General features: G+C 40.6%; 1 protein-coding gene across 2 annotated transcripts; it reads right to left on the bottom strand.

Annotated features, from left to right (window-relative positions):
* Positions 1 to 55: 55 nt before the first annotated feature.
* On the bottom strand, positions 56 to 27,808 carry LOC117572399 (uncharacterized). 2 transcript variants are annotated; one of them, XM_034255180.2, is made up of 6 exons: positions 17,902 to 18,019; positions 16,626 to 16,739; positions 4,012 to 8,781; positions 2,356 to 3,130; positions 802 to 2,261; positions 56 to 739 (listed from the first exon to the last, which is right to left on the bottom strand). In XM_034255180.2, the coding sequence occupies exons 3-5, from the start codon at positions 8,155 to 8,157 to the stop codon at positions 814 to 816; spliced, it is 6,369 nt and encodes a 2,122-aa protein (XP_034111071.1). In that variant the 5' UTR covers positions 8,158 to 8,781; positions 16,626 to 16,739; positions 17,902 to 18,019; the 3' UTR covers positions 56 to 739; positions 802 to 813. The 2 variants fall into 2 exon arrangements, with proteins under 2 accessions (XP_034111071.1, XP_034111070.1); XM_034255179.2 differs by lacking the exons at positions 16,626 to 16,739; positions 17,902 to 18,019 and adding an exon at positions 27,264 to 27,808.
* Positions 27,809 to 27,941: the final 133 nt, after the last annotated feature.

The raw sequence follows: 27,941 nt of genomic DNA, 5'->3' as shown, positions 1-27,941 counted from the left end.
TTGTATCAATATATCAATGTCGGTTGCTTACAAAATAGTTTTTCTTTCTTTGTGTTTTTCTTGTTTTTATTCTCATATCAAATAATTAAAATGTATAAATTAAAGAAATTGGTTGCGCGCCCGATTCGCTGAACTATAAGTAAAAGTTCAAAATAAACAACAGTATAAAAAAACGTGCCTGACTTAAAAGTATTCCGAGGAGGGAGAATTATATATATTTAGAGAGAGTGCGTGTGGGAAGAGAGTAAGTATAAGCTGCAGCGCAGAGACTACTATATTATTATTTTTTGTTTACCATAAATGCAGCTGGCAAAAAGCACATTAAAGTTGGGTTATATTTTCCAGCGAAAATATCAAGAGATTTAAAGCAAGCGCACACTAAATAATATCACCGAATTTTGTTACATTTTTCTTTTCAATTGTTGACATTGTCTCGACTCGACTCGACTCCAGTTTTGCATTTCTCTAATAATATGTGGTAATAGTAATTAATATGTAGGTAATTTTGGGGGGAGGATTAACGACAATATTTATGTATATAACTGCTATCATATAAGTGGAGTTTGGAGTTTGTTGCTTCTTTTCGCTTCGTAGTAACATTTTTGATCTCTATTATTGATTATTGGTTTGTTATAGTTAGTGGTATTCCTGCGCCTGCTGCAACTACATGCTATTATTGACTAGAGTTGCCTTATGGGACGTGTATGGGTGTTTCGATTCGGCACATATTTAATATGACCTGCAAACAGAAGAGAATAAATTAATGCAAATTATTTTTAAGCGTTCAAAATGTGAGCTTACCTTTTTGTATAATTACTCGACAATTTGCAGCTCGCTGACATCCAGATCCAAGTCAGCGCTATCCTTGCAAAAGGTGCTGGAACGCTCCAGCTTGGACTCGACACGCTGATCACCATTGCCGCTGCTCTCCAGCTGCGCGTGATCAATGAGCAAATCCAGTTTCTGTTTAACCGCTTGTGCCGCCTTGGTGTATTGATGACCGTTCATGATGCCAATGCCGCCACCATTTGTGCTGTGCTTAACATTGCCATTAGTTGTTGTTGTGGTTGTTTTGCGCAACTGCAGCGTATTGGGACGTCGAGTGGGTATATTGGAGGGCAGACTGTTGCGCAGATTGTGCTGCAGCATGCTGCTAACGGCGGAATGTGATGAGGAGCGCAACGGACCAGCAGATGCTCTCAGTTGTTGGCTACTTCGCTCATCGCCAGAGCTGTGTTGCTGCTGATTTTGCTGTTGCTGCTGCTGTTGTTGTTGCTGTTGCAGCTTGTTCTTCTCGGCACGCTTGGCAAGTATCTCACGCGATTTGGCCGAGAGAAAACTGTGACGTCCTTTGGCCGGCACTTCACCGCCCGCCGGCACCGAAATGGAGCGCTGCTTGAAGAGCTCACGCGTAGAGAGCGTGCTGCTGACCGACGAGAGGCGACTGGTCGCTGACTTGGTAGTGTGCACCGAGCTGGGACTGGAGCCATTCGAAGCGCCTGTGGTTGCAGCATTGTGCTGTTGCTTTAGCTGCCGCGTCGACTTGTTGCCCACCGTCGAGCCGCGCTGTGTGCCCCTCAAGGGAGGCAATGCTGCTGTTGTTGCCGACTTGTTGCCGTGTCCATTGAGCTGCTGCACACGCGCCAACTTGGAGCTGCTGGACAGCGATTCGTGTGAGATCGTTTTGTTCGTAATCACCGAACTCTTCATGCTCTCAGCCAGCGAGTCCACATTGAGATCGGAAGAGTAGCGTTCACGTGAGCCGCTCTTGGCCAAACTATCCGATGACATGTTGCTCGACTTGTTGCCCAGCCGTGTGTTGCCATTCTGTTGGCCGCGTCGCAGCGCCGCTGGACTCGAGTTGCGTGAACTGTCGCTGGAAGAGATGTGCAGATTCTTGGCCTGCGCCTTGCTACGTGCTGTTGCCGGTATCGTCGAACTGGCGCTGCGTACGGGACCCGAAGTGTGGTTGCTGTTGCCATTTGTATTGCTAACGGCACGTGGCTTGCGTGGCTCCAAATAGCGAGCACGCACAACAGGCGCCGAGCTGCGATTTGTGGCCGCAACGACCTTGGCTTCGGCAACTGCAGCTGGTGGTTGTGCAGCCTTCTGAGCAGTCCTTTGCGTTGTGGCAGGCGGCGCCTCCGATTGCGTGCGTCGATGTGTGTTGAGGCTGTGGCGTTCGGTGGCCGTCTGTGAGCTGGAGCGCTGCGATTGCGACTGTGGCACATAAGCGCGAGAGTTGGACTTCAGCAATTTGCCTGCAAGGGAGAAAAAGCACATTAGTCAAAGGTTCATTGAGTATTTTAGAGTTCAATCCATTGCGAAGTTTTCTTCGTTATCTGCTGTACTTACTGTTGCCCTCGCGCAGATCGTGATTGGTCTGCGATTGCGCCTGCACTCCACGCTCCGTGGTGTGCACATCATAGTTGGTTTGCGTCGCCTTGTAGACATGAGTCTCCTGCGCCTGGGCGCGCTTCGATTGCGCTTGTATGGCCAGCTTGATTTGCACCAGATCCTGACTGCGTGTGCTGCCGCCAAAGGAGAACGCCTTGCTCACCGGCTTGCCACCGTTGCGTTTCATATCGAGTGGTTCGGTGAGGCGCGCCATAGTCTGTATCTTCTTGCGCAGCTCCAAATCCATGCGTTGCCATGCCGTCACACGCATAGCACGCGAACACTGCCTGATCAAACACTGTTCCACGGCATAGACCAAAGCGCTGACAAGCCTTATGTACTCAGGCTGCCAGTCGAGCTGTTCCTCCTGCAGTCCCTGCAACTCCTTGGCCAGTTCGCCTAGATTCACCGGCATCTGGATGAGCTTCGCTTGCAACACTGTATTCAAACGTGTCACTCGCTGATAGCTGCGACAAGCTTGCTCAGGAGTGAGCGCAGCTGCCGTTTGGAGCAGCAGCGACTCGAGTCGCGGTATATGACGACTGCGATCGTGGCCCAGCGACAGGAATGAATCGCTGGCAATCAGACTGGCAAAGTGATCGCCCACATAGGCGTAAGCAGCGTCGAGTATATCGCGCACCAGCTGCTCACACACATGACCCCAGCGATAGGCTGAGAGCTGTGCCAACAGATGATCGCAGTCGAGCACCGTATCGAGCACCGATTCGGAAGTCTGCAAAGAGATACGGGAGATCATAAGTAAGAAGTTGTACAACTGCTATAGATTGCTATACATTTAATGGGATTGCTTCAACATTGAAACTGAATCTAATTGCTATACATAATCGATTGCTAAACATACTACTATGCTCCGCATTCCTAGGGGCAACCGGCTCTACCTAAAACTGTAGTTGAACCGATTGTCGACCCAATTTCATATTTTTTAATTAGCTTTACAGTTTGGGCTCTTAATCTTTTCAAATATTCATTCAGCATCCCACAATTGCATTTCAAAGATTGAAATTGCTCTCATAATTTTGTTTGAATTGTTAAAGTTGCGGAGGAGAATTTTTATTGTGAAACAAACATAATGTAAAGCAACATTTACAAACAATTATGTAGCTCTAGTTTTTACTGCCAATGAAATAAGGCTATAAAACCAAGAGAATAGACGGATAAAGAAACTTAAGTGAACTGCACGGCATACAAAATGTTTTTAATTTTCGAAAAACGTTGTTAGGATTGTTGTTAACAAAGGTGATAGCTCTAATTCTAGTAACTGCTAAGTTCTAACTTTTTATATAAAGGGAAAAACAGAAGAGACACAACGCTCAGTTGAAGCCTCTTGAAGCCTCTAATAAATACGATTATTGCTAGCAAAATTTGTTGCTCTAGCTATGATAGCTTCTACATAAGATCAAGTTGTTTAGACATAACATAAATGAATATATACTTGTAGAATCAACTCTCTTGAAGCTGCCAGTTTCTTCGCTTTATGTCTCTTATTGTTCTTTTTTTCGTTATTAAACTTGCTGCCTCATTAATTGCAGCTTAGGCCTACCACTTATAGTAATTACACAGCGCAGTCGCATTTAGCATTTAACTCTCACTCACCAAATAGGCCACAATTTGTTGGCGACAACGGCCCAGAATGTCCGGCGGCAGCTGGGCAAACTGTCGCGTTGGCCAGACCTTCAGATAGTGTCGGCACGTCCAGCGCAAACACTTGCGATAGAGATCGTCGAGAGCATGATTCAACGCGACCGGCAGCACTTGAAGAATGCCATCGATGCAGCCCGAACACGGCTTATGGAAGTTGTGGCAGTAATTGGTCTTCAAAGCATGCGACGTCACCTCCTTCAGTCCCTCCAGACCCAGCAGATCAGCCAACGCCGCCAACTCCATCAGACTAATGCCATCCGGCGGATGCGAGGCACCCGAGTAAATGTGGCACAAGGCAAAGTGCACCGCAGCATAGGAATATCCCTGCAGCGAGACCACGCTCTGGGAGCCATGACCCGCCAGCATGGCAGCGAAATACTGACAACGACTGCGCAAGATGCACTTATGAGCACGAATACGGCGGCCATGCACCTCCACCAGCATATCAGTGGCGATCTCCTGCAGAAACATCTTGAGAAGATCCTCGCCGAGGCGTCGCGGTTGCCGGCAACTCAACGAGGACTCATCCATGCCAGAGCGACTGAAACTGGAAGCTAAACTAGAGTCCGCACTCAGATCCGTTTGTATGTAATCCAATTGCTGTTGTTGCTGCTGCTGTCCATTGTCCAGCGTCATGTCACCGGGCAACGAGTTGGAGAACTCTTTGCTAAAGTTGGGAAACAGACGCGACAAGCTGCGCAAATTGTCCACCGAGCTGGCAAACTGTTGAATATTGTTGCCTCCGTTGTTGCCACCGCCCGTGGAACGTGTCATTGCCCAGGAATGCGGACGTGCCACGCCTCCACGATGCTGCTCCTGCTGATCGCGATAGAAACGTTGGCTATTGCTGCGCTGATTATTGCCGGCACTTTTGCTCATCGCATCCGGTGATTGCAACTCATGCTTAGCCGCAGGTTTATCCATGTCCGACAGCTTAACAAAGCTCGACGGTTGCTCCGCATGCTCATTGACCGTCTCCAGCAGCTGTTTCTGCTTCTCAATCGTGGCATGCAACGTCTCCATAGTGTGTCCATTCGTTGCGGCTGTTGTATTCGGCTGCTTCTTGGGCGAAGCCGTCTCCTTGGCCTCAATGATCGTCTCCATGATCGAGGTGCGATTGCTGCTGCTGCTCAGCTGCAGCGGTAACGTTGTCGTCGCCAACTGTTGTTGCTGTTGCACCTCTCGCAATGCCAACTGCTCATCCTGCTGGAAGGTGAGATCGTCTGTGTCCGTATTCGAAGCCGGAGACATGTCCTTGGAGAGCACACCTTCGGTTAAAGCGGATGCAACGCTGCTGCTTTTGTCGTACGTCTCATTGAGTTGAGCATCGCGACGTCGCTTCTTCAGACGCGCCGCCTGCTGTTGCTCCTCATCGGAGCAGCTACTCAAGGCGCCCGCATTCGAGGCGCCACTGTAATCGTCATACGGAGACAGAGAGCTGTCCACCGACAGGGAAGATGCCTTTGAAATAATGGGCAGTTTGTCAATGATGCTCATCAAGCCAGCTCCCGACTGATCGCCGCCATTTGTGCTGAAGCTAATCGAACGCTTGCAATCGTTTGTTGGCGCTGAATCCTTGCTGCTGTTGTTGCTGCCCCAGCTGTGTCGCTTGCTCGGTTCCTGCATGCGACGCAAAGCAGCCACAGTCAATGGTTGCTGTTCCAGATTGCAGCGATAATCGAGTGATTTGCTTTCCTCTTTCAGTGGCAACTGTTGCAGTTGCTGCTGCAGCTGGGAGCCACTCTTGGCCATTAGCGTCTCTGTGGAACTGGCGCTGGACTTCATCACATCGTCGCCACGTCGCTGCGCTACACTCAGCGAGCTGGACAAACGCTGAGCTAGGTTGAAGGGCTCCTTGCGTCCGTTTTGTGCACGCGCCTTGGGCGGCTCACTAAAGTCTATAAACATGCTAAAGATATTGTTCTTCTTATCATTCTCCTGACCATTCGCCTGCTCTGGCTTCGCCTCTGGCGGTGGCTGCTGTTGTTGCTGCTCCTTGGCCTGGTAGTCGCTCTGCGAGAGATTCACAAAGAAATTGGCCGCCTTGGGCGCCGTATAGGATTTACTTAGAGACTGTTGTGGTTGCTGTGGCTGAGTCTGTGACGGCTTTGGCTTTCGGTCCATGTCATCCAGTGACACATAGAAACCGCAGCCGCTCTTGTGCGAACTGTTCGAATCGGAGCGCTCTCGGAACCGGGCCGGCGTCGAGGTGGCCGCTTCCAAGCTGGACGTAGAGCTGCTGCTCTTGCGTCGCTCCGGGCGACAATCGCTCATGTCAACCACCCAGGAAGCGATGCCAGGCAACGGTTTGCGTAGCTGTTGTGCGCTCGACTTGACGCGCAGCTCCACGCCCGCCAACTCAGCATCCTCCTGCGCCTCCTCATCATCATCTTCGTCATCGTCTTGTGGCCTCGTGGCCGCAAAGTCCAACGACACAAAACCACCAGAGACAATGGGACAATCAGCGGTGCGTCGCTTCAAGCTCGGACTATCGCAATGCTTTTGCCGGAAGTCTTCGATGGAAGCACCACCCGAAACAATCGGATTCGCTTCATCGAATTTAGAGCAACGTTTTGGAGTTCGCGGCAAAGGCAGCGGCGAATCGGTGGCATCGCTGCAATAGGCGCCCGAATCGCGATGATGCGACAATGATGAGCTCAACGTGTAATCCCGATGTATGGAGCTATTGTTGCTGCCCACCTGATGCCCATCAAGCACATGCACCATCGAATTGTGCGGCGTCTCGGTGGCCAGGGAAGGCAACGGCGCCGCAGTATGCTGCTGTTGTCGAGGCTGCGACTGTGGCTGCTGCTCGGATGACCAGACAATGCTGTGTCCCGGACTGCTCGAGGAGTAGTCTGTGGTGTAACTGAGATCGGGCGCATGATGCGAGGCAAACTTCGGGCTGCTGGCCAACGGATGCACGCTAAACTGTTGCGCATTGTGCTGAAAGTGATACGGCACTGCCATCGGTGCAGTTGCTTGCACTGTGGGCGCCACTCGTCGACGTCGCGCACTCAACGAGGAGTCTGAGGAATCGGCATCGGCGGGCAGCGAAACGCTGCTCGCTTCGGTGGCATCGGTGACGCCACCGCTGGCGGGCAACTGTTGCTCACGCTTCCACAGCTTCTCCTCGTCGGAGAGATTGTGTGTGGCGCTGTTTGAATCCGGTTGCGGTTCATCGTCCACATCGGAGCTGCAGTTCGATTGACTGCTGCGTGGCGGCGCCTTGCACTTGGCAAACGCTTTGTGGAATTGCTCTAGTTCCATTTCGGACTCGGGTTTAACATCAGCCTCATCATCATCAGCATCTGCATCTGCCTCATCATCGGGTGGCTCTGGTTCGTTGGCTTGCTGGCCATCGAGACTGGGAAAAGAGAGTACCTCATCCTCATCGCGTAGCGACGAGGCATCAATGAAGCAAGCACTGTGTCCCGATGTGCTCAACTGCTCGGCTCCACGCTTCTCGAATTCACGCAGCAAACAGCTGGCGGTAATCCCCTCAAGCGGCGCCTGTGATGGCGCAGGCAACGCATTCGGATAGACCGACTCCCAGGAGCCGGTCTCTGTGGAGACCGTCGACGTTTCCATGCACACAATCTCCTCGTTCTGTCGCTGCTTCTCCTCCTTCGACGGCGGCTTCAATTTACACTCGTAGCTCTTATTATCGCGCTCTCGTTCCCTCTCGCGCCCTCGACTTGTGCCCGCCGTAACAAGCGCAGCTACTGCTGCGCCGTTGCACTCGGGACTGGACACTGGCGAGAAGGTGTCGCGTTCCTCCGCGCCCACATCCAACTCACAGGTCTTGGCCGAACCGCTGCCGCTGCCCGAGTGTGAGACACGCTGTCGCTGCTGGCGTCGCAGATCTTCGCTATACTGCGGCGCCGACGAGGAGGAGGACGAGCTGTGGCTGGTGTCGCTGGCCACCGAAGGGCTGCTGGCGTTGCTGCTACTGTTGCTGCTGTTGGTGAGATTCGAGTAATGCGAGTGATTAGGTGAACCCACCACGGGCTCCTCCTGCTGATCCAATGAGCGTGGCGCTATCTGTGTGGCTGCTACTGTGGCCAATGCTTGTGTTGCTGTCGTTGCTGCGTCCATTGGAGCGGTAGTGAATTTGGTAGTGGAATATTCTTGTAATGGATGGATGGGTAGGGGGGATAGCTTATGCTTTGAAGGCCTAGCCCCTTTGAAAGACTCAAGTCATGGACACGACAACGCTTCCGGTGTGGCTGCTTGAATACCAAGTGTTACTGCCAAGTTGACAGGCAAGTGTTGAAGTTGCACTTGCCGCGACTTCACTTCAAGTTGCGCGTTGCAAGTGCTGTGTAGTTGTAGTTGTAGTTGCTGCTGCTGTTGTAGTTCTTGTTGCTTTGTCTGTGGCTGTTGCTGTTACTGCTGCTGCTGCTGCCTTTACATGGCCACATGCTGCATTCCTCGCAGACGCGTGGGCCAAAAAAATGTATCTCAAAATAGCCAAAGCGAAACCGAAACCGTCTTCTGCTTCTTGTTTAAATGATGCACTGCCTCGTGTCCCTCCGCTTATGCTAGATATTCTCTCGTTTTGTATTCTATTTCGTTTTTCTTTTTTGTTTTTTTATTCGTTTTTCCCCCTCTTCGTTTTGTGTTGTCTGCGAAAAGTTCAAGCGGCGTCTCTCTTAATGTTGCTGCTGCTGATTTATCGCCAATTGTGCCAATTGCAGCACTTGTTGTTGTACAATTAAACTGCAATGAAATAAACAAAAAAAAATACACAGTATTTAATATGATTGTTTAAACAAGTCGCTTTACACTCGCGAGTTTCTCGCACTTTAAACTTTATAAATAAACTGCAATTGTTTAGTCACTAAACTTCAGTTTGTTCGCGCAGTTAATTATTATTAAAAAAAAAAAAAAAACTTAACGAATTATAAGCCTCAACTCGTGGTGTTGACTCAACACACCAGGAAACCATGAAAACAATATATAAATACGTGTCAATGCTGTGATGGATCAGTTATCAAAGATTATAGATTGTAATAAACAAGTGTTGACAACAAAATCGCTGGCTGATTGTCAAGAATTCAATTAAATTTAATTGCATTTATCTCAATTATGTTTTTTAAGATGTTAGGCACTATTTCAATAGCGAATGTCATGTTAACATAATCCTCACCCTTTTTTATTATTCAAGATTTAGCCAAGTCCTAAAGAAGACTTATTTCCCAATTCATTATTTCATTTATTTTTCACTTACTTTAACCTTCAATTTATTTCTGCAATATTTTTGTGGTTAAAATATTATATTCTTCATTAATGTATATTTTACAGAATACTTAAGTTCAGCATAATATGTTATATTATTGCGTATTCATCCTTTTACACTAGCTTACAAATTTTTATGAAATTTATGCTTTAATAATAACAATAATAATATTCATCATAAAATTTCTTACTGTTGTTAAACTGTTTTTACTTGTTAAATTGCAGTATTTTTTTCTGATGATATTATATTTCAACACCTCAGTTCTTTCGATTATAGCTTAAGTTTAACTATTTAATTCCTTATTTCAAAAATATTGTATTGCATTCTACCTTTATTTCCCACTATTTCAACTTCTTCCGCAATAGTAATTGCAATTCAACAATTTAGTTTGTTATTTTAAACAATTGCCGTGTTAAACTGCAATTACGAACCAATCCCAAAATTAATTGTAAACCATATAAAAATGGTTTCTTAATTGCAAACGATTTAATTCAAGTTACGAGCTGCAAGAAGAAACACTAATTAAACATTTGCATAGAGCCCCCAATAAAATGCAAAATTTGCATTAAAATTTTATTGGTTTCAGCTCAAAAAAGCGAATTGCTTGCGATTCAATTAAATGCGCATTATAGCCACCGCTTATAAAGTACGCACTTAATCATAAAAAAACAGAAACGGTGGACTATAAAAATACAAGTAACAACTGAAAATGAGCGAAGGCGATAAAAATCTGCATATAAACTGAATGCAAGGTCAGTTTAGCAGATTATTCGCTTCATTTATGAGATAACATTTCATTATCAAGGAAAAGATCATTGTGCATAAAGCGATAAGCATTGAAATGAAATTTTTGTCAGCTCCATGAATGGATTATCTTTTAGTTATTTGTTTTTTTTTTTTAGTAATCCTTTCGGTATAGATTGTTGCGATAGAAACAGTATATTCATGCTTATTACCATTAATTTCAGTTATTTCCCAATTTTATATTAATATTAATTTAATTTACGTTAAGCTTATCTAAATTTCATACTAATGATCTACTTTTACATTTGCCTAATAGGAAACATTTAATAAAACACTCTGCTAATATTTTATCAAAAAAGCTTAAAATAAATTAAGCTAATAGAAATGAAACAACACTGCACAAATTCTTGAAATTAAGGTCTCAAATCGATTAGGTAAATAGTTTAAATATAATAATAATAATAAATGCAAATAAATTGCACAAATAGAAATCGATATTGAACACTACACAAAAATTCCCTATAATTTTCTATTATGCTCGATATATTGCCATCATTATCACACTCAGCGCAATCGATCGATAGTTCACAATTAAATGGCTTTTATTCACAATCGACTCTTGTGGCTTGACGTCAATGCGACGCACCCAAACCCAAGCCAAACCAAAGCCTCGACTCATCATTAGCCACCACTTCCCGTACCTCCCTCCATCCCCCTTCCTTCTCTCAACACTTTGCTAAACCACAATAACAAAAGCATTAACAGCTTGACCCTCGTCTGTTGTGATGGCACCCACAAGCGCTCCCTCTTCTGCCCCTCCCTCCAAATACGGTTTCCCGTTGCTTCCTTTATCGACGCCCGTAAGCGAGCAAACATCTAGAATTTCAATTCGTTATCTCGGAAGTGCAAGTGCAGGGAAATTTAAGAAATTGAATTGAGAATATGTTGAGACTTAAAGCCTTAAAAGCATTTTTCTACCCTCTGTTTGCCCACAAGTTCCGAGAGTTCTGACACCTTGAAATTTTAGCAAGCTTTCCGCGTAATCATGAATATTATATATTCGACGATATTACGGAGTGCTTTACCTCTTCCGCCCCCCTTTCCATTAACAGACTTGGTATAAATATTTAGTTAAGCAGTTCACTGAAATTTGAATAAGCAATAAAGGTTCCTTTAGAATGTCTGGCATTTTGAGAGCGGAACTCAACAACGTCGCAGATCCAACGCAAGTTTCGTTTCCAGACTTCAGACCCATTATTAATTATAGTAAATCGTATATGCAAGTAGTAAATGCTAATAATATTTTCTAGGCGACACATTTGCATACAAAGGCGCGACATTGACGTTAAAGCTAAAGCGTTAAACATGAAAATTAATACATACGTTCTACAAAGGAATCTAAAGAGTTAATCATGCAAATCGTGTCCATAATCAACGTCAATGACAACAACAACAACAAGTTCATAGTCGACAACAAAGAAAGAAAGAAAAATGGCAATAAATAAGAGTTCGAAAAGATCGATTGGTTTCTTGTTTCAATTTGTTATATGATATCGATGATCATTAATAAGAGATAAATGTAAAAATTAAAGATCGAATATTGAATGGAAATGGAAGCTATCGGTAGTAAGCAGATATCTTGGGTTAATGGACTCTTTAGAATATTAATAAGACAGTTTATGATGTGGTATAAATATTTCGAAAGAAAAGAATGGATTTTATTGCAAATCGGATATTTCTTTTGATAGGCTGAAAAGGTAATATACAATATTGATGTTCATAAATGTGATGTTGTAAATGTGATTTTTAAAACAGGTTAAAGACAAAGAAACTTATTTACAATTTTTAGGTTTTAATAATTTGTTATAGAGAATATATCGCATTAAGATTGAAATTGTTTCTAAATGAAATCATGGGAAAAATATAAATTTTTATATGATTTAAAGTAACCCTTTCACTTGCCATAAAACTTATCTTAAAATATAAATTAAAAAAAAAAGGCGCAACTGTTATCAGTTTTGGAGTAAAGATACCCTAGATTTATGAGTGTATTCAACCCGCGCAAGTTAACAAACCATAACCGAAACATAGGTCACAGAAAAAAGACAACAACAACAACAACAACTGCGACAACAGAAGTTGCAATATCAGTGGAGATAAACGAGCTGCAATTATGTAATTTATGACTTCTAGCACGATATGCATGCTAAGAGAGCAGACACAACAACACCAACAACAACAGTGACAAATGGAACAACAACAACAACTGCAAAGTCAACAAGATACCAACACAATAATCAGCACAACATAAAGAAAAAAACGAATACGAATAATGAATAAAAAACAACAACAAAAAGACATTCGTTTGTAACTCGATAATTGCACGTTCCGACCGGCAACTGAATTACTCGCATCGAAAGCCAATTTTCATGTATTTTATTTTATTTATTTATATTTTTGCAGTTGCTCAACTTTTAGAACTCGCCATCCGCACGAATTGCCATTTAAGGTAGCACTTCAGATAGTTTCCAAGTACACCACAAATTGTTAATTACAAAATGATAATAATTAATTCAATTCAATGATTAACTTTATGTTCGTGATGCTATTGAACGGATTTCCCCAACAATAAATGCACGAAAATTTAAGTTTTTTTGCAATTTAAGATATGTTAATCAAATTTATAAAGTTGAAAACTAAATTTCACATTGTTTCGACATTGTTAACTCATAAAACGAAGCTATGCATAACTGAAAATATTATAATATAGAAATGTTTAGAGAATTATATATTCCAAATCGTATTTTTATCTTTTAATTTTTATAAATTTGTATAATATGATAATTTTCAGCACTCTGAACAGATCTAAAGAATTTATTTACAACATGTTTAGATAATTATTCTTGATTGAAAAAACATTCCCACACACTTCTATTTAATTGCCTTAATCTTTTTCAATTTACAATAATTACACAAATAATTTTTGGGAGTTCTTCAATCCCAATCTTTGAATAGTTCCGAGGTTCGTAAACAACGATCAAATTTCCTTTTACATACTTTATAATGCATTGCCATGTTTTCCATTAATTGAACTGAACTTGGAACTCAGTTATTAGCATAAACAAACGAGTACAAGTATTTTATAGTGATGTTTGGAGGCAATTCACGACTCACTCGACTGCGAGACGCACATCTCTAACTGGGCAGCGCCTCGAGGCGCAATTGGTACTCAATTTGTACAGCAATTTGTATGCTCTGTGTGTGTGTTATATGTGTGTTGTGTGTGTGCGTTGTGTTTAGGCGTCGTTTCAAGTTGTCGCCGTTGTCAGGAGAAACTGGAGGCGGGACTGGACAGAGCTAAAGCCAGTCTCAGTCGCAGTATTGAAGCCGGAGCCTGACTCGCAGCTACTTTGACAATTTGCAAACTCATCGCGCGACGCATTCTTCTTTCTTTCTCTACACACACACACTTTATAAAATACTAAATATAGGAGAGGAGAGGCACCCATTATGATTATTATTATTATTACAATGTCTACATATGTATAATATTTGTGCTTTTATCTATCGATCGTCGTCGCTTGCCTTGCCGGCTTCAACAATGTAGTCGCATTAATAAACCCCATCATTTTGTCACTCCTTTCCCCAACTTCGTCTCCCTCACATTCTCTTTCTATCATCAAGCATTTCGCTATCTAAAGAGGGAACATGTTTCTCCCCCCTGTATTCTTGTGTCGTTGTTTTCGACTGGTTTTGGGTGGTTCAACAGATCCGCAGATCGTTGTATCGCTTCTTTGTTTATTTTTTTTTTCTTTTTTAGATTTTTTGCTTTTTTGACATTCAACACACGTTCCACGTCCATGTCGATGGAGGATGAGGGGTAAATTTGTGCTTAATATCATAAATTAGACACACACAAGCGACGCTGCTGTTCAGTTGATGGCTTTAACTATCATTCTCTATGGCACTCAACTTTCGCTTGCAATTAACTTGCCACTTCACCCTTCTCTTCACAATTAATGTTTTGACTTGAAACTTCAGATTAAATCAACCCACTTCACTTCCTCTTCCCTCTCTCGCAGCAGCAGCTTTTTACAATATTTTCCAACTTATACAATCTGAATTTACATGCTGATAGTCGAGACGTCGTCGTCATCGTCATCGACTTTGTAGTCGCGTCAACTTGTTACGCCCATATTTGGCAGCAAATTCAAATCTTACGTCTCTTTGATTGTTTTATCGACTGTTTACAATCTTCGATTCGACCGTCCGTCCGTCTGTCTGTCTGTCCACCCCTTCGTCTCTCGATTAATCGAGTTCTCTCTCTCGTTCTAACGCCGCATTACTCATTCCCCACACGACCTTTGTTTAATAACGTATACATAATATAAATATAAATATAATTCATTATACATACATCATATATACATGACAATAATACATAAAAAACGTTGGTTGTATCAATTCATATATGAAGATATATATTATTCGTATAACCAAATGGGTTGCATATGAAAATAGTTATGGGCTGCAAACAACAGATGGGAATGGGAAGCGCGCTTGAAATAAGCGTGTAGGATTTTCATTATTGACAAATAAACACTAGCATATAACTATAATTACAACTATTGTGTCGCTTAATCATCATAATAATCACAGCGAATTATTTTTTACGACTTGCAAATAAAGGTAATTCTATTTCAGAAATAAAATCAAGCTATGAGAAATGGGTTTACCTTGCTATATATAATAGAAAAGTATTTTTATGCTTTATGCGGTTAAAGTAATAGCTCGATATTTTTATACAAATCAGAAATAGGTGTCGATCTGAATATATTTCGTGATTTAGAGTTTTGTGTCACTACAACTTGCGATATCGAATCATTATATTCCCTACCTATAGGGTAGAAGGGTATTATAACTGTTTTGGCTGACAATCTGGTATATTTTCTATTCTATAGTATATTTTGAATGCAGTAGTAAATCCTTCGGTATATTTTAATATTTTTGCGGTATATAAACTTGGTACAATAACTGTACTACAGCTTTAAAATTTGGTTTCATTGAAAATGGGAAGCACGTATCTTACAGTCGAGCACACTCGACTCTAGCTTTCTTACTTGTTTGTACATTCATGACTGCACTTAATTGGCTCAACTATTTCTATTTATATTATAGCATTAAAGGTGCCATCATTATCAATCATATAACAAATATGAATCAGCACTAGTAATAATAAAGAATAGTCATAGTCTTACAGTTTCTATTAGGCAACATTTGTTGAACCTTATCCGATCGATTTTGAAATGATTATTCATGTAACTCTATAACTTAGGAAAATACCCACGTGTTTTTTAGGAATTTACGCAAATTGCAGAAAGTACTTTGGTTGGGTCAACTTAAGAGTTAAGTGCTTTGCTTTTTATGGCACTTGAACTTTACATTTCATTCTCGAAAGTGCTGACGTTTTATGAGCTGCAAGTTGCATTGCCACTTGCCAAAAAAAAAAGCACACACACAAATAAAAGAAATAAGTATAAAAGGGGTGAAAGAAAAGCAAAAGCAAGAGAAGAGTCAAGAAATTTGATGGCTTTCGTGCTTGCGGCGAGAGCCCGAAAACTAGAAATTCACTTTCGTCTGCTGCCCCAGAAACCAAGAAACCAATTGAGGCGTCGTCGTCGTCATCGTCGTTGTCGGACTGGTCACAAAGTGTCCAAAGTGGGCAAATGTTGCCAATGTGGGTCTTCATTGGGCATTTTGTATTTTGCTGTTGTTGTTGCAATGCAACAGCAAAGTGAAACAAGCATTTGCGAGGTCAGTAATGGGCCCTGATTTGTTCAGAGAGACGATGAGTAGGTGGATGGTGTGTTCTTGGGGTGGGTTCTTTAGGACCTTGTGACACGCAAATGGCACGGATTAAGATCTCGCATGTGAGTTTTGAGTTTAGAACTCGAGAACTACAAGCTCAATCGATGTGGCAAAGTGAAGAACAACGCATTATGGCAGACAACAACTCAACAACTAACTCGGCTAACTGATGGAACTGACCCTGACGATTGAGACTCGAAAATCGGCAATAACAAAGCACCTCAAAAAAAACGTGCTTCATAATAAATCAAAAAAATTTGTATTTTTCGTTGTACAAAAAAATTCAACTCAATCAGCCGGAACCTCAGCCCGAATGATAATTAAATCAACATTTATGAACTTTTATACGAAAAAATAAGTTGATTACGGCGTGTACAATAAAAAATACTGTTAATTTTACATCGCGATGCAATGAAGCGCTTATTATTAACGCATCTCGCGACCTCTTGGCATTGACTTTTGCTTTTGACCTTTGTCAACTGAGCTGGGAGAAAGACAAAGAGTCAAGACTCGACATGAACAATTGCAAAAGTGATGGGAAACTTGGCTTAATTCATAATTTAATATGTAAAGCGAACATCTTCTCCAGCTGTGCGAGGTGCCATACAATAGTTGTTAAAATAAACAATAATGAAGAGCAATAAATTAAAGTAAACAAATTGTGCTTATTCAACTAAATTTAAGTAAATAAATATTACAAAATTATACATACAATTGTTGACGTACTTTTCGGCTTTCGTTGATTCGATTGATTGTGTAAATGTGCTTTGCAATTTATTCTCACAGTTGAACTCGCGTTTTAGAATTATATAATCGTTAGATTTATCTATTTTGGAAGCAATTTAAATATATGATTGCGTTTCAACTCATTTTACACACTTTAGAAACTTTTAAAATCCATACGAGTTATAATAATTATTTAATATTTTAAAATCTTTCAGCCTTGAGCTTATTTAAACTTTTAGTAATTTTCCAAAATTAAAAAGTCGCCATAAATTCCACAATCTCGAGCTTTTAGTTCTGGTCCCACAGCTGTCAACACAATTATTTAAAGTTCAGCGCAGGTAAGTCATTAATCATTAAATACATTAAATTCTCAATTTGGTCAAAATTAACATTCAAAGTATACCGATTTCAACATTGTTTGAAGCCAAAAAGATGCACAAAATTATTATTCGATCATCGATTAAAAATTTGAGGTGTGACATAATGTTTGAAAAGTGTCAAACATGGCATGCTAATTAAGGTATTTTTTTGCCATATGAACAAAATCCATAATTGCAAATAGTTTTGAATTAACCCTCGCGCTCTTAATTATAACAAAGAGGAAGGGGGGATAGACAAGGGAATACAACTTGTAACTCAATCAGGCGTCAAAATGTGGAGGCCCTTGAAGTCAAATGAGACGCAGACGTAACCAAACAATATTCAAATCTCAAGTCAACTGTTAAATCATTGTGCACAGCTGTGTGTGGAATGTGGATCGTATTTGCATGTGGAGTGTATTCACACTTGTACTATTATGACGGTCTTGCTTTTTGCTTTAGTTTCCAACTGGAATTTGTTCACATAGTTAAAATGCGTGTACGGCCCACGCTTCGATAATTACACAGCATTTTTGCATTTATTATTACAAAAAACAATACATATGGCATATGTGTAGTATGTGTTTATTGTATTTAAACAAGCTCGCTTTTGTTATTGTTTATTTCAATTGTTACTTGTTGCTTAGCCATAAAAGTTGTGGCGGAAGTTTATACAAATCTGTCAATAGCCTTTTGAAATTCACTGTATTGGTCTCACAAAATTATTGAGAACAAAAAGCATTTTATTAGTGATTAAATTCCGCAAGTCGACCCACAAAATACATATCAAAAAACCGAAAGATAGTCTGTTAATCAAAGTTGCTGTATGGCTCGTGTCGCGATTTCGTGTCTGCTCAATTCGGCGAAATTTTCTATAAACTAAATATCAAATTAGAAACTAACAATCAAAGAGAGCCAACAAAGCGTGGCACAAATCAGCAACAAAGATTATTTATTAAACTCGACGTTATTTTCAAACAATCGAACTGCGATAGACGCGATCCGATGACGCGTCACAAAACGTCAAAACGCCCGAACGCAAGCGAAACTAAAATCAGACTAAGCTCGCGGCATCGACAGCAGCAACAACAGAGCCCCAACAGAGCAGCTGAGCGTATGAGAGAGAGAGAGCGAGAGTGGGAGAGCAAGTGCTCGCAATGATACTCAGCTGTGAGTGTGGGAGAGAGTGCTGCTGATAGGCAAGTGCATTGCTATTGAGAGTGGGTCGTCGTATGTGGGGAGTGGAGAGTATCGAGTTTGGAGTGAGTGTCTCCGTCTGTCTGCATGTCTTGTGTTTGTGTTAGTGTGTGTGTGCCGGCGTGTGAAACTTTATGCAAATTAGCCAGTGTATTTGTATATGCGGAAAAATAAGAATATAAGTTTATGTCAGTGTCTTTTGACAATAAAAACAAAACTGTCGCGCTGATATGGTACAATGAGTGTGTGATACGGCAAAGCAACCATATTAAACGGCCTAACAGCAGCCGCAGCAGTGGCAGCAACGGCAGCAGACGAGAACCTGCCTCAATTTGTAGCCGTCATCAAGTATATTTATGAGTGTATGTGTTTGTGAAAAAGTTCATTGCACGTTGATTACACGAAATAGCGAGCCTACCAACAGCAGCAACAGCAACAAAAATTTTACACTTTTATTACAAGCATAAACTAAACACATACACATTTTTATGGCTTTTCCACACAACTGTTTGGGCGGTAGATGCTTTTGGTACGTGCTTCTCTGTACGGTGATTAATCATTAAAAACGTCCAATGAGCACTAAATTAGTTACGCAAAAGTTTTTTGGGTGGCGGAAAGTTTAGCTTCCCTTCTTCTCATCCACTGCTGATGTCATCCACAGTGGAGATGACTGCAGGCGCATTGTGGATCCCAATTTTAGGCAAGGAAATGGAATGCATGCCAGACATCGAAAAAGAAGAAGACATTCGCATTGGCAATAAAAACGAAATTCAGTCGCAATATGCAAATTCTGCGGCAACTTGGCAAAAAATTATGTGTCGTCTTTTTTCTCTACATTTTGTAACGAAATTGAAATATTTATGGCCTCGGGGCGACAAAGTCACACAACAAAACGCATCTAACGCAATCGAAAAAAGAAAGACGCACAAAATAAATTGCACTCTTGTGCATTAAATTTTTAATGTCAGGTTCATAAAGCTGGCCTCTCCGACTCGTCTGTCTGGGTTATTTTGTTTGTGTGCGTGCCAAGAAATTTTTGTGGACTACATTCAAGCATGACAGCAAGAAAAAAGTGCGTGCAATTTTTCGATTAAAATGCAGAGAGAGACTAGCCGATTATTTCGTCTGCTGTGTAGTGTTGAGCAGCGTTCAAGGTCAGCGCACGATTGCGATCGCTTCAGGAGCTTTTTGAGTGTATTTTTTTTTCTTTTGACAGGCGACACAAAAAAGAAGCCAAAGCAAAAAGATTAATTAAAAGCGATACAAGACTGCGGGCTGGACAGAGACGGCGATAGCCAAAAAAAATATTAAGAGTACAATATCGACCCAAAGTGAACAGACAAAACGACTAGGAAATTACTCTATTAAAAATAACAAAATTATTCAGATTTTAAGGGTAAGCAACTGTGAATGCGATGATTCACTCAAACGTGCCATGCAGCTGCACAGTTTATATGCCCCATGACAATAGGGTATAAAAAACTTAATGTTTAAACAGCAGGCCACAAAAAATAACACACAAAAAAAGTAATTATTATAAATAATTATTAGAGCGAAGTGGCAGTTATACATACACATACTCTCATACAAAGTTGGCGTTGAAAAAAGCCATTGTTGTTATACATAATAATACTTTTCTAAATGTTATAGTTGTTGCTGGAGCGCTTAAAGCACATTGATAGTTGGAGAGATAGACCGCTCTCTTTCTCTCTCACTCCGCTACACTCTTTTGTAGCGCTAACTTTCCATATTGTAAATTTTCCATTGTTTATGATTAGAGTTGCGGCGTTTGGCGTTTGTTTCGCTTTTGTAAATGTTGTTGTTATTTGGTGTGCAGCACCTTTAGATGCAAAGTGCGCAGATAAGCCCGGCGTTCAAGCAAAAACAAAGCTCATTAGGCGGCTCCATCTCTCTCGCTCTCCCGGTGTTGTTTAGGGCCTCTCTTTGGTTTGATGCAGAGAATATTGCAGGCTGTTTGATGCTCAACAAGGAAATGTACAATAATTTTTGTGTATTTGACTGACAATGGGCGTGGCAGTCACATTTGCATATGAAAAACCAAAATAAAAGCAGCAGCAGAAACAGAAACAGAAGAAAAAAAGCGAACGTTGTTTGTTCATTTGTTAATCTTTTGCATTTTTTTTTTTTATGCGCCATCATTATTCAACACTGAATGCTCAGGTACCGTTACGTACATAAATCCAACAGCTAATGCTAACCAACTTTTGCGGTTGTTGGTCTGAGAGTCTCTGAGTCGTCTACCACACCATGTTGCCGTGTTGCCATCGTTGTTGTTATTTGCAGTTAGTTGTTGCTAGGCAAATGGGCAAAATGTTAATAAACTTTTATTGCGCAAAAAAAAAATGCCACTACATTTATTATAATTGCGCAAATGTTGTTTAATAGTTTTTGATATGCTTTGCAAATGATATGCACATATTAATACTATTGTGTGCTCTTTTCAAGTTAAAGTCATTTATGCACAAACGAAAGTTGTCATAATGAGCAAGCCTCGCCTGCTGATCAACGCTAATCAGCAAACAGCAAGTTGGCAGCGCTAACCTTTATTATGGCAGCGCGCGCGCACTGCCCACTCACACACATCAAATGAATAATTACATAGCACTGCGCCAAGTGCTCAAAAAGGAACCATAAAGTACAGCGCAAAGCGCCCACGCAGCAATGACGACATCGCGATGTCAGTTCTAATGCCGCCCCAAGGCGCAATGAGAGCGCTTACTAAATGGAGAGTGGAGACTGGAGAGAGCGAGAGAACGCAGCAGCAGCAGCAGCTTCAGCAGCTGTTTACAAAAGCTCACACACATTCACACACAATCTACACTCCCCTTTACATATGAGTAGTAAAAACAAAAACAAAATATACTGAGAGGTTAATGAACTTCTGAGCGCGCTCTTCGCAGTCATCGCGTCTCAGTGGCCAATTTTTATTGCCTACAAAAGTTGTGCTATACTTTTCAATTTGCTGTAATTGTGGCAAGTCAAGCTTTCAATTTGCCTCAGTTAAACGAAGCGTTGAATTGAAAGCGAACGGCGACCGGAGAATCCAAAAATAACAAACAAAAAAAACCGCCTTCATGTCCATACAGTAATAATTTGCTAATCACATTTTCAGCAAATTATGTTGTAAGCCGTCGCCTCAATTGTACAATCACACAAAAACGACTGAATGAGAGACAGGGACAGCGATAGAGACATCAAAAAGCGGTTGACAAATTTCCATGTCCAATTTGCCGAAACTGAAACTGATGTATGATGATGGCATGGGGCAAGCGCAAGCAAGAAAGCAAGAATGTCACGATACACGCAAGATAAAGACAACAACATGAACAACAGTTAGGAGCAAAGAACATATGGCGAGGCAGGGCAAGAAAACCAGGAAAGAAAAGTCGCGTGAATCATATGCAAAAAAAAAAGTAGCACAGCAAAAAAACAAAGAAAACTTAATGACGCGGCGTCATTTATGGCCAAACAGGCCAGAAGTACAACAACAGCAATAACAATAATGAAAATTTAGCAACAAACAATTAATCTTGATTTGTTCTGGGCCGAAGGCAGGTTATTGAAGTTTACACAACGCCACGATAGGTAAATGACCAAAGAGTCATCGTCATCGTCGTGCTGCGACGAAAATGGATTAATTGAGTGGCATTTTATTGATGGGTAACTTTGGTTTTAGGACATGGGCCCCAAAAATTTAGGCACGTTCACGTTCGTTCATGTCGTTTTATTTGTTTTGATTTATAAGTAACATGTAAACTCGCTATATATCAAATGCTTTTTCAATGCCCTTCAGGCGATTAGTCAGCTGCTGGTTATTAAAATGCGTTTTTAAAGAGTCATTCGATTTACGTTGCCTTATAAACAAAGTAATCAATTAATCCATGACTAATTATCAGCTTAAAGTTTATTTGTGCTGAGTGTTTACCAACATTGAATCGAGCTGATCACGATCACAGTGAATTTCAAACTTTTTATTGCCTGTAGTGCTTTCAGAACTTTACATAAGGATAAGTTTTCTTTCTCGCTTGCACACTCTAAAATACATGTATGTATTTTGTGGTTTGTGTCTGTGTATTTGCTGAGTCATGCAGTTTGGACCAGTGATGCCCAAATTTTGGTAGCAAAAGTAGCTACAATCAAAAAAAAAACTTCGAAAACAAAGTGAGGATTTAATTTTACTCAAAAATGTGTTTCTTCCAAATACAAAACATCTACTTTCAATTAAAATACAACTAACCAAAATTATTTAAAATTAAACTACTAAAGATTACTTAATTGAATAAAGATTTGCTGTTATTAGCGTTTTCAAAAAAAATAGCTATAAAATAGCCAAAGTGGCAACACTGATTCGTAATTTTGTTTTAAGAAGCCCCTCGCTATGAAGGGCGAACACAAAGATTTCCTCAGGCCTTTCGAAAACTCATGCAAGCAAATACTTGAGTGCTATGAATTTATTTTCGGTTCTTCGTCTTTTACCCACTTTTGAGGTTTTTGTTTTTTGCATATTGCAGTTAACGCTGCCAACGCCGCCAGCCTCAAAACTTTTGGCTGTTTGTCTCTAATTTGCATAATTTTGCACGCGAGAAACACTCGAAAAAGAAATCGCATGCAAATTGAAAATTGATTTTCGTCATATTTGTTGATTTCGGCGTTGCGCAAAATTTGTCGAGGTGTTGAAGGTTATTCATACTGCGAATAGTTGTAGTTGTTGTTGTTATTGTATTGTTGCTTTTGTTCTCTCTCGATTGCAGTAGTTTATGAATTGGCTTTTTTTTGGTTGGCGGGGCCATCATAAATCATATTTGATGCACAGTAAAACGTGTATGATAGCACATAAATTGAAATTAAATTATGAATGGTTAGAGTATAATTGTTGCTACACAAGTAATTCGATTCGTTTGTTACAATGTATTTATTATTTATGTAGTTTTATACTCAGATTAATTTTTCGAATCTCTTACAGGTTTCTGATTTTGTTTTTATTGAATTCTGAAGATGCATTTGTGTTTTCTTTTGTGAAATTTGGTTGCTTCAATTAATTTGCAACTACAAATTTTAAATATATATATTTATTGTTTTCCATTTTCTCAAATTTTGAGAAATTTAAAGAATTGCTATTTCATTTCATAGAGTATTTGAAAATACGCTGATAAAAAGAAATAAAATATATTTTCGTGTTTTGATTGGCCTAATTGGTTTTTCTCGCTTGATTTATGTGCTACGAATTGCCGATTTGAATGATTGATGAATTGTGTTGCCGACTGCCCAGTTTCTGTGGGCTTGCATAATGAAGCACTCAATTGAGTTCAATTGGGAATGGCAATAGAAATGTGCTGCTATAACACTGATGGCTGTGATGATGATGGTGATGATGATAAAGACAATGATGACGAACTGACCACAGTCAAGAGCTGAGATTAGCCGACAGTTGGGAGTAATTGAGGCCTACGCTTATTAGCGCCAAATATTTACAACTTCCGTGGAATGTGCACAAATATGGCAAATGGTTGTGCCAAATATAAATCAATGGCCATAAGCAGCTAGACCTACGCAAGGTAAATAGAGATGGATAGAAAACAAAAGCGTGCCCAAAAATAGCTGCATAGTTTTTGTTTGTCAGCCGATTAGCATCAGTAGGCAAATGCGTTGTGGAACGTGATGAGCTGCTGACTCCATCAGTTAAGCACTAGAGGCAGGTGTGCCCAGTTTGCGTGACTCTTTTGCACAAGCAGCCATCACTGGCCACACTGGCAGTCGACTCGGCTAATTGTTCACACCCGCCGCATGGGACACACCCAGCACCCAATGCCAGTGCTGCCCATAGTTGAAACTAATCTGTAAACAATTAAGACGCTTGTGTGAAAGTGTGAGTGTGCAGCGCTGTGTGTATGTGTGTGTGTGTGTGTGTGTGTGTTTGAGAGAAGATGGATATCGTTTAGCTGACATGTAATACATATTTCAAATTAATTTGCGACGTGTGCCATTAAACTAATTAGGTTTTAAATGGGCCAAGAGATATCCACGCCACAAGCTGATAAAATAATTAAAAATCATTAATTAGCAACGCGAAAGGGTAAACAATTAAGTTACACACTGAATTCGATATGCACTGAGCATGAAATAATCAAATCATCAGCACCTCTCTTTTGGTCTGCAGTGGAAAAGTACAAGTCCAAACGCACTACAACAAAAATATATACAAAGCGAGCGAGAGAGCTGATAACAGGAATGAAAAAAACGAAATGAAATCCACAACATAACAAAAGGGGGCGCATCGTCTGCATACACACCCACATACACAATACGTATAAACATGTGTGTAGCACACACACACATACACACGTATGTCCAAACTCATTTGACTCACTTTCACACAAACAGATAAGAGTTCAACAAACGTTTCAAATGCAAACAAAACGTAATCAAAAACTAATCTCTCCACATACTCTCCGTCTCTCCCATTCTCTCGCTCTCTTTTGTGAGTTACACACAAATTTATTTCGAGATCAAAGCATTTTATTAAAGCCAGTTTAACTTGTCAATTTCATTATTGTGCCCTGTGCTGCAAGTTCTTTGATCGAAGTTTTAATGCAACCGCAAGGCTAAACAAATAGTACATAACAACACACCTCACAAGTCTGTTGAGCTCAAAGTTACGCTGATATGACAGAAGCTTACATACTACAACAATACCATACAATACAATACACACTCGCTCTTGCCCATATAAAGAAAAGTCTGTTTAAGCTGAAAAAATTCTTCAATTTAATATGAAATTTTTGAGTTATGAATAAACAAATATACACATGTTTTGCATTTGTTATTTAATCTGGTTAACAGCATGTGGTACATAAAGAGAAATTGCTATCTAAGAGTGTAAAACATGTGTCTTGATTATGACTGCAATTTTGCTTTTGTCAAATGTCAGCTGTTGGCGCAATTGCCAAAGGGCAACTTACACACACACACACTCACATCGAAAGTTCATTGAGAGTATGACACGCAATATGGCGTCATTTCTTTGGCAGCCACCAAGAAGCGCAGTTTACCAATGAACGTGACAATTAAATAAGTGAACAATACACGGGCGAGAGCGAGACAGTCGACAAATTCTAGGTCAGCATTGGAGATGAGCGCGTGAGCAATAACACGAGTATAAACACGATTATTGTTTAAAGTAATGGCAAATTACACAATAGCAAGTAAAAACATTGCGCATCTCTAGTGTAAAAAATGCTAAGGAAAAGACATTCTCTTACCGTGGTGCGAAATGCTGGCGCCAGCACATAAATATTAGATAGTCTGAACCGAAACGCGACCTAAGCAAATAAATACATGCGTCTTGACAATTTAAGCACGCGTTTATTTCGTTTTTTTTTCGACAACAAATAGATAAGCGACGCCTTGTTAATGATGTCGCAAATGTTAAATATCGCATGCGATACAAAAAACATACATAAATCGCCAGACACACAACTGATCGATTGCCGGAAATTCAGCAGAAAAATGGCAACACAGATAAGTCTCCAATACATGTAGTTATATAAATAGCGTAATTTTTCACACCAGCTTTCTATAGAATTTTGTTTCGCTGGCACTTTAATTGAGAACAATCAACGAAAATATGATATCATGAGCGTAAAAAAGTTGTAGAAAAGCGGCCAAAGAAAATGCTTCAATTACTTCGATACTGTGCTATAATTGTTATACAGATTAGCTTGCAATTATGACGCTGCTTTTCGTTTTGTTGTTGCTGACGCATTCACACACTTGACTTTTGGCCAATTGGAATTGCCTCCTGCTGTTGCTGCGATTAGAAATGAATGCGAAAAGTTGAATAAATTTTTAAAATTAAACATTTCAAGTCACTTTGCCTAACACAAACGGGCTAAAACGACGCCGCATGAGTCACGCAACTTTTTTGCACAATTCTTAGTCGTTGTTATTATTTTTTTTTAATTTATTCGCAGTCATTGCTCGCGGCTTCTCTTCGTCTCTCATGTCATCTCACTCTCTCTGCTCTCTGTCTAATCTCTGACTATATTTGTTGTCTGCCATATTGAAATTGGGTTAATATGATATGTACACACTATTTATTTGTTGGGCTGACTTTTGCTTTCCAAACAGCAGTTAGCAGTTTTAATTTTTTTTTTTACCATTTTTATTGATTTTTCTGATGTGCATAAAGTGGGGGAAAATGCACGAAATGCTGCAAACAACTCAAGTGCATATACATACACGCACATGCATATTTATGTGTATGTGCTTATGAGTGAGCAGGAGAGCTAGAGTGCGCTGCGGCAGCCGCCAAAAATACTATGAGAAGAAATGTTGGCGGTTTTACATTGAGCGGCTTATTTGTTTAATGCGGCTTACACACGAAAATACAAATACACATGCGAACAACATGAAAGCATACACGAACACACACGAAAACTGTGCACTCGCTAGTAAGTTGTATGTATGTGTGCATGAGATTCCTACCCCAATTACGTCCTTTGGCTCCACGGCCCACGCATCATCACAACACAAACACACACATACACAGCTGCAGCGGCGCTGATTTATCGATTTTTCACTCTTCAACTCGCATTGAAGAATTCGGCAATTACATAAAATGTGCAGCAGATAGAGAGAGACAGAGAACGAGAGGTAAACAATCATAGTATTCAAATTAAAAATTAAAATTAGCATTGGCAATAGGCCACGGCCAGACAAAATTAGCAAATAAAATAGCAGCAGCAATAACAACAAAAACTAAACCACCTGTCCCGGGAGAGACGAAGCGTCGAGCTTTTTTCTTCTCTATTTATTTTGTATTTTCGCACAAGAACAAATCACACGTATAATTTCTAGCTGCCCTTGAGTTTTAGTTATCTATGTGTGCGTGCAGCTCTTCTACCTGCCTTTTGCGCACACATACAAACATACATAGGCGGCCGCCGCCTCTTTGACTGCAAAGACGAGACGCCAAAAACCCACTCACAGTTATTTATTTGCTTTTTTTGTATTTATTTTAAGGCTAGTGCAATGTAAGTTGTACTTACTTTTTAGTGTTGTAGATATATCTTATTGCAGCAAGAAATTCGCTTGAAATCGGCTTTTGGTCTGTTTTTTCAACAATTTTTTGTGGATCGTGAAGTTGTCATGGAAAATGTAACCTTGTCTGGCCATTTATTGTTGTTGGACTTGTTGTTGTTTTGTGCCCATATAATTAATAAGCGTTAAAACACTCACTTTAAACGAATCGCACAACACTTTCATTTAACATTTTTTCGCCATAAAATGTTGCTTTTTGCTCAACAAAAAGGAAACACTGCGCGACTTCGCATACATAACTGGTTTTCTTCTTTTTACTGGCACCTTGCTTTTCTTTTCTTTATTATTTTTTTTTTTGTTGAGTCGCACTTGGCTCTCCTTTTTTTGCTATGACGTTTTCAATTTTCACACCATTTGTTAGGGCATGCTGCCGCTTTTATATACTTTTTTGTTTATAAAATTATTAAAAATTAGTAACTGCTTTTGAAAATCGAATTCTCACCGAGCGAATTTTGATTATTTCACATTGCGCGTTCAACGCGAGGGAATAATGAGATTCTTAGGGTGCAGCGTGACCGCGCATCGATTTTTAAAATATACCACTATTTGCTGCCCGAAATATACACAAATATACCACTTTCAATATGTAGGTATACTTTAAAATGAAGGCCGGACTTCAATTTTAT

This window comes from Drosophila albomicans, chromosome 3 (genome assembly GCF_009650485.2).
Source record: "Drosophila albomicans strain 15112-1751.03 chromosome 3, ASM965048v2, whole genome shotgun sequence".
NCBI classification, from domain to species: Eukaryota; Metazoa; Arthropoda; class Insecta; order Diptera; family Drosophilidae; genus Drosophila; species Drosophila albomicans.
The sequence above is the reverse complement of the archived record's forward strand: the minus strand, read 5'-3'. Positions and strand labels throughout refer to the sequence as shown.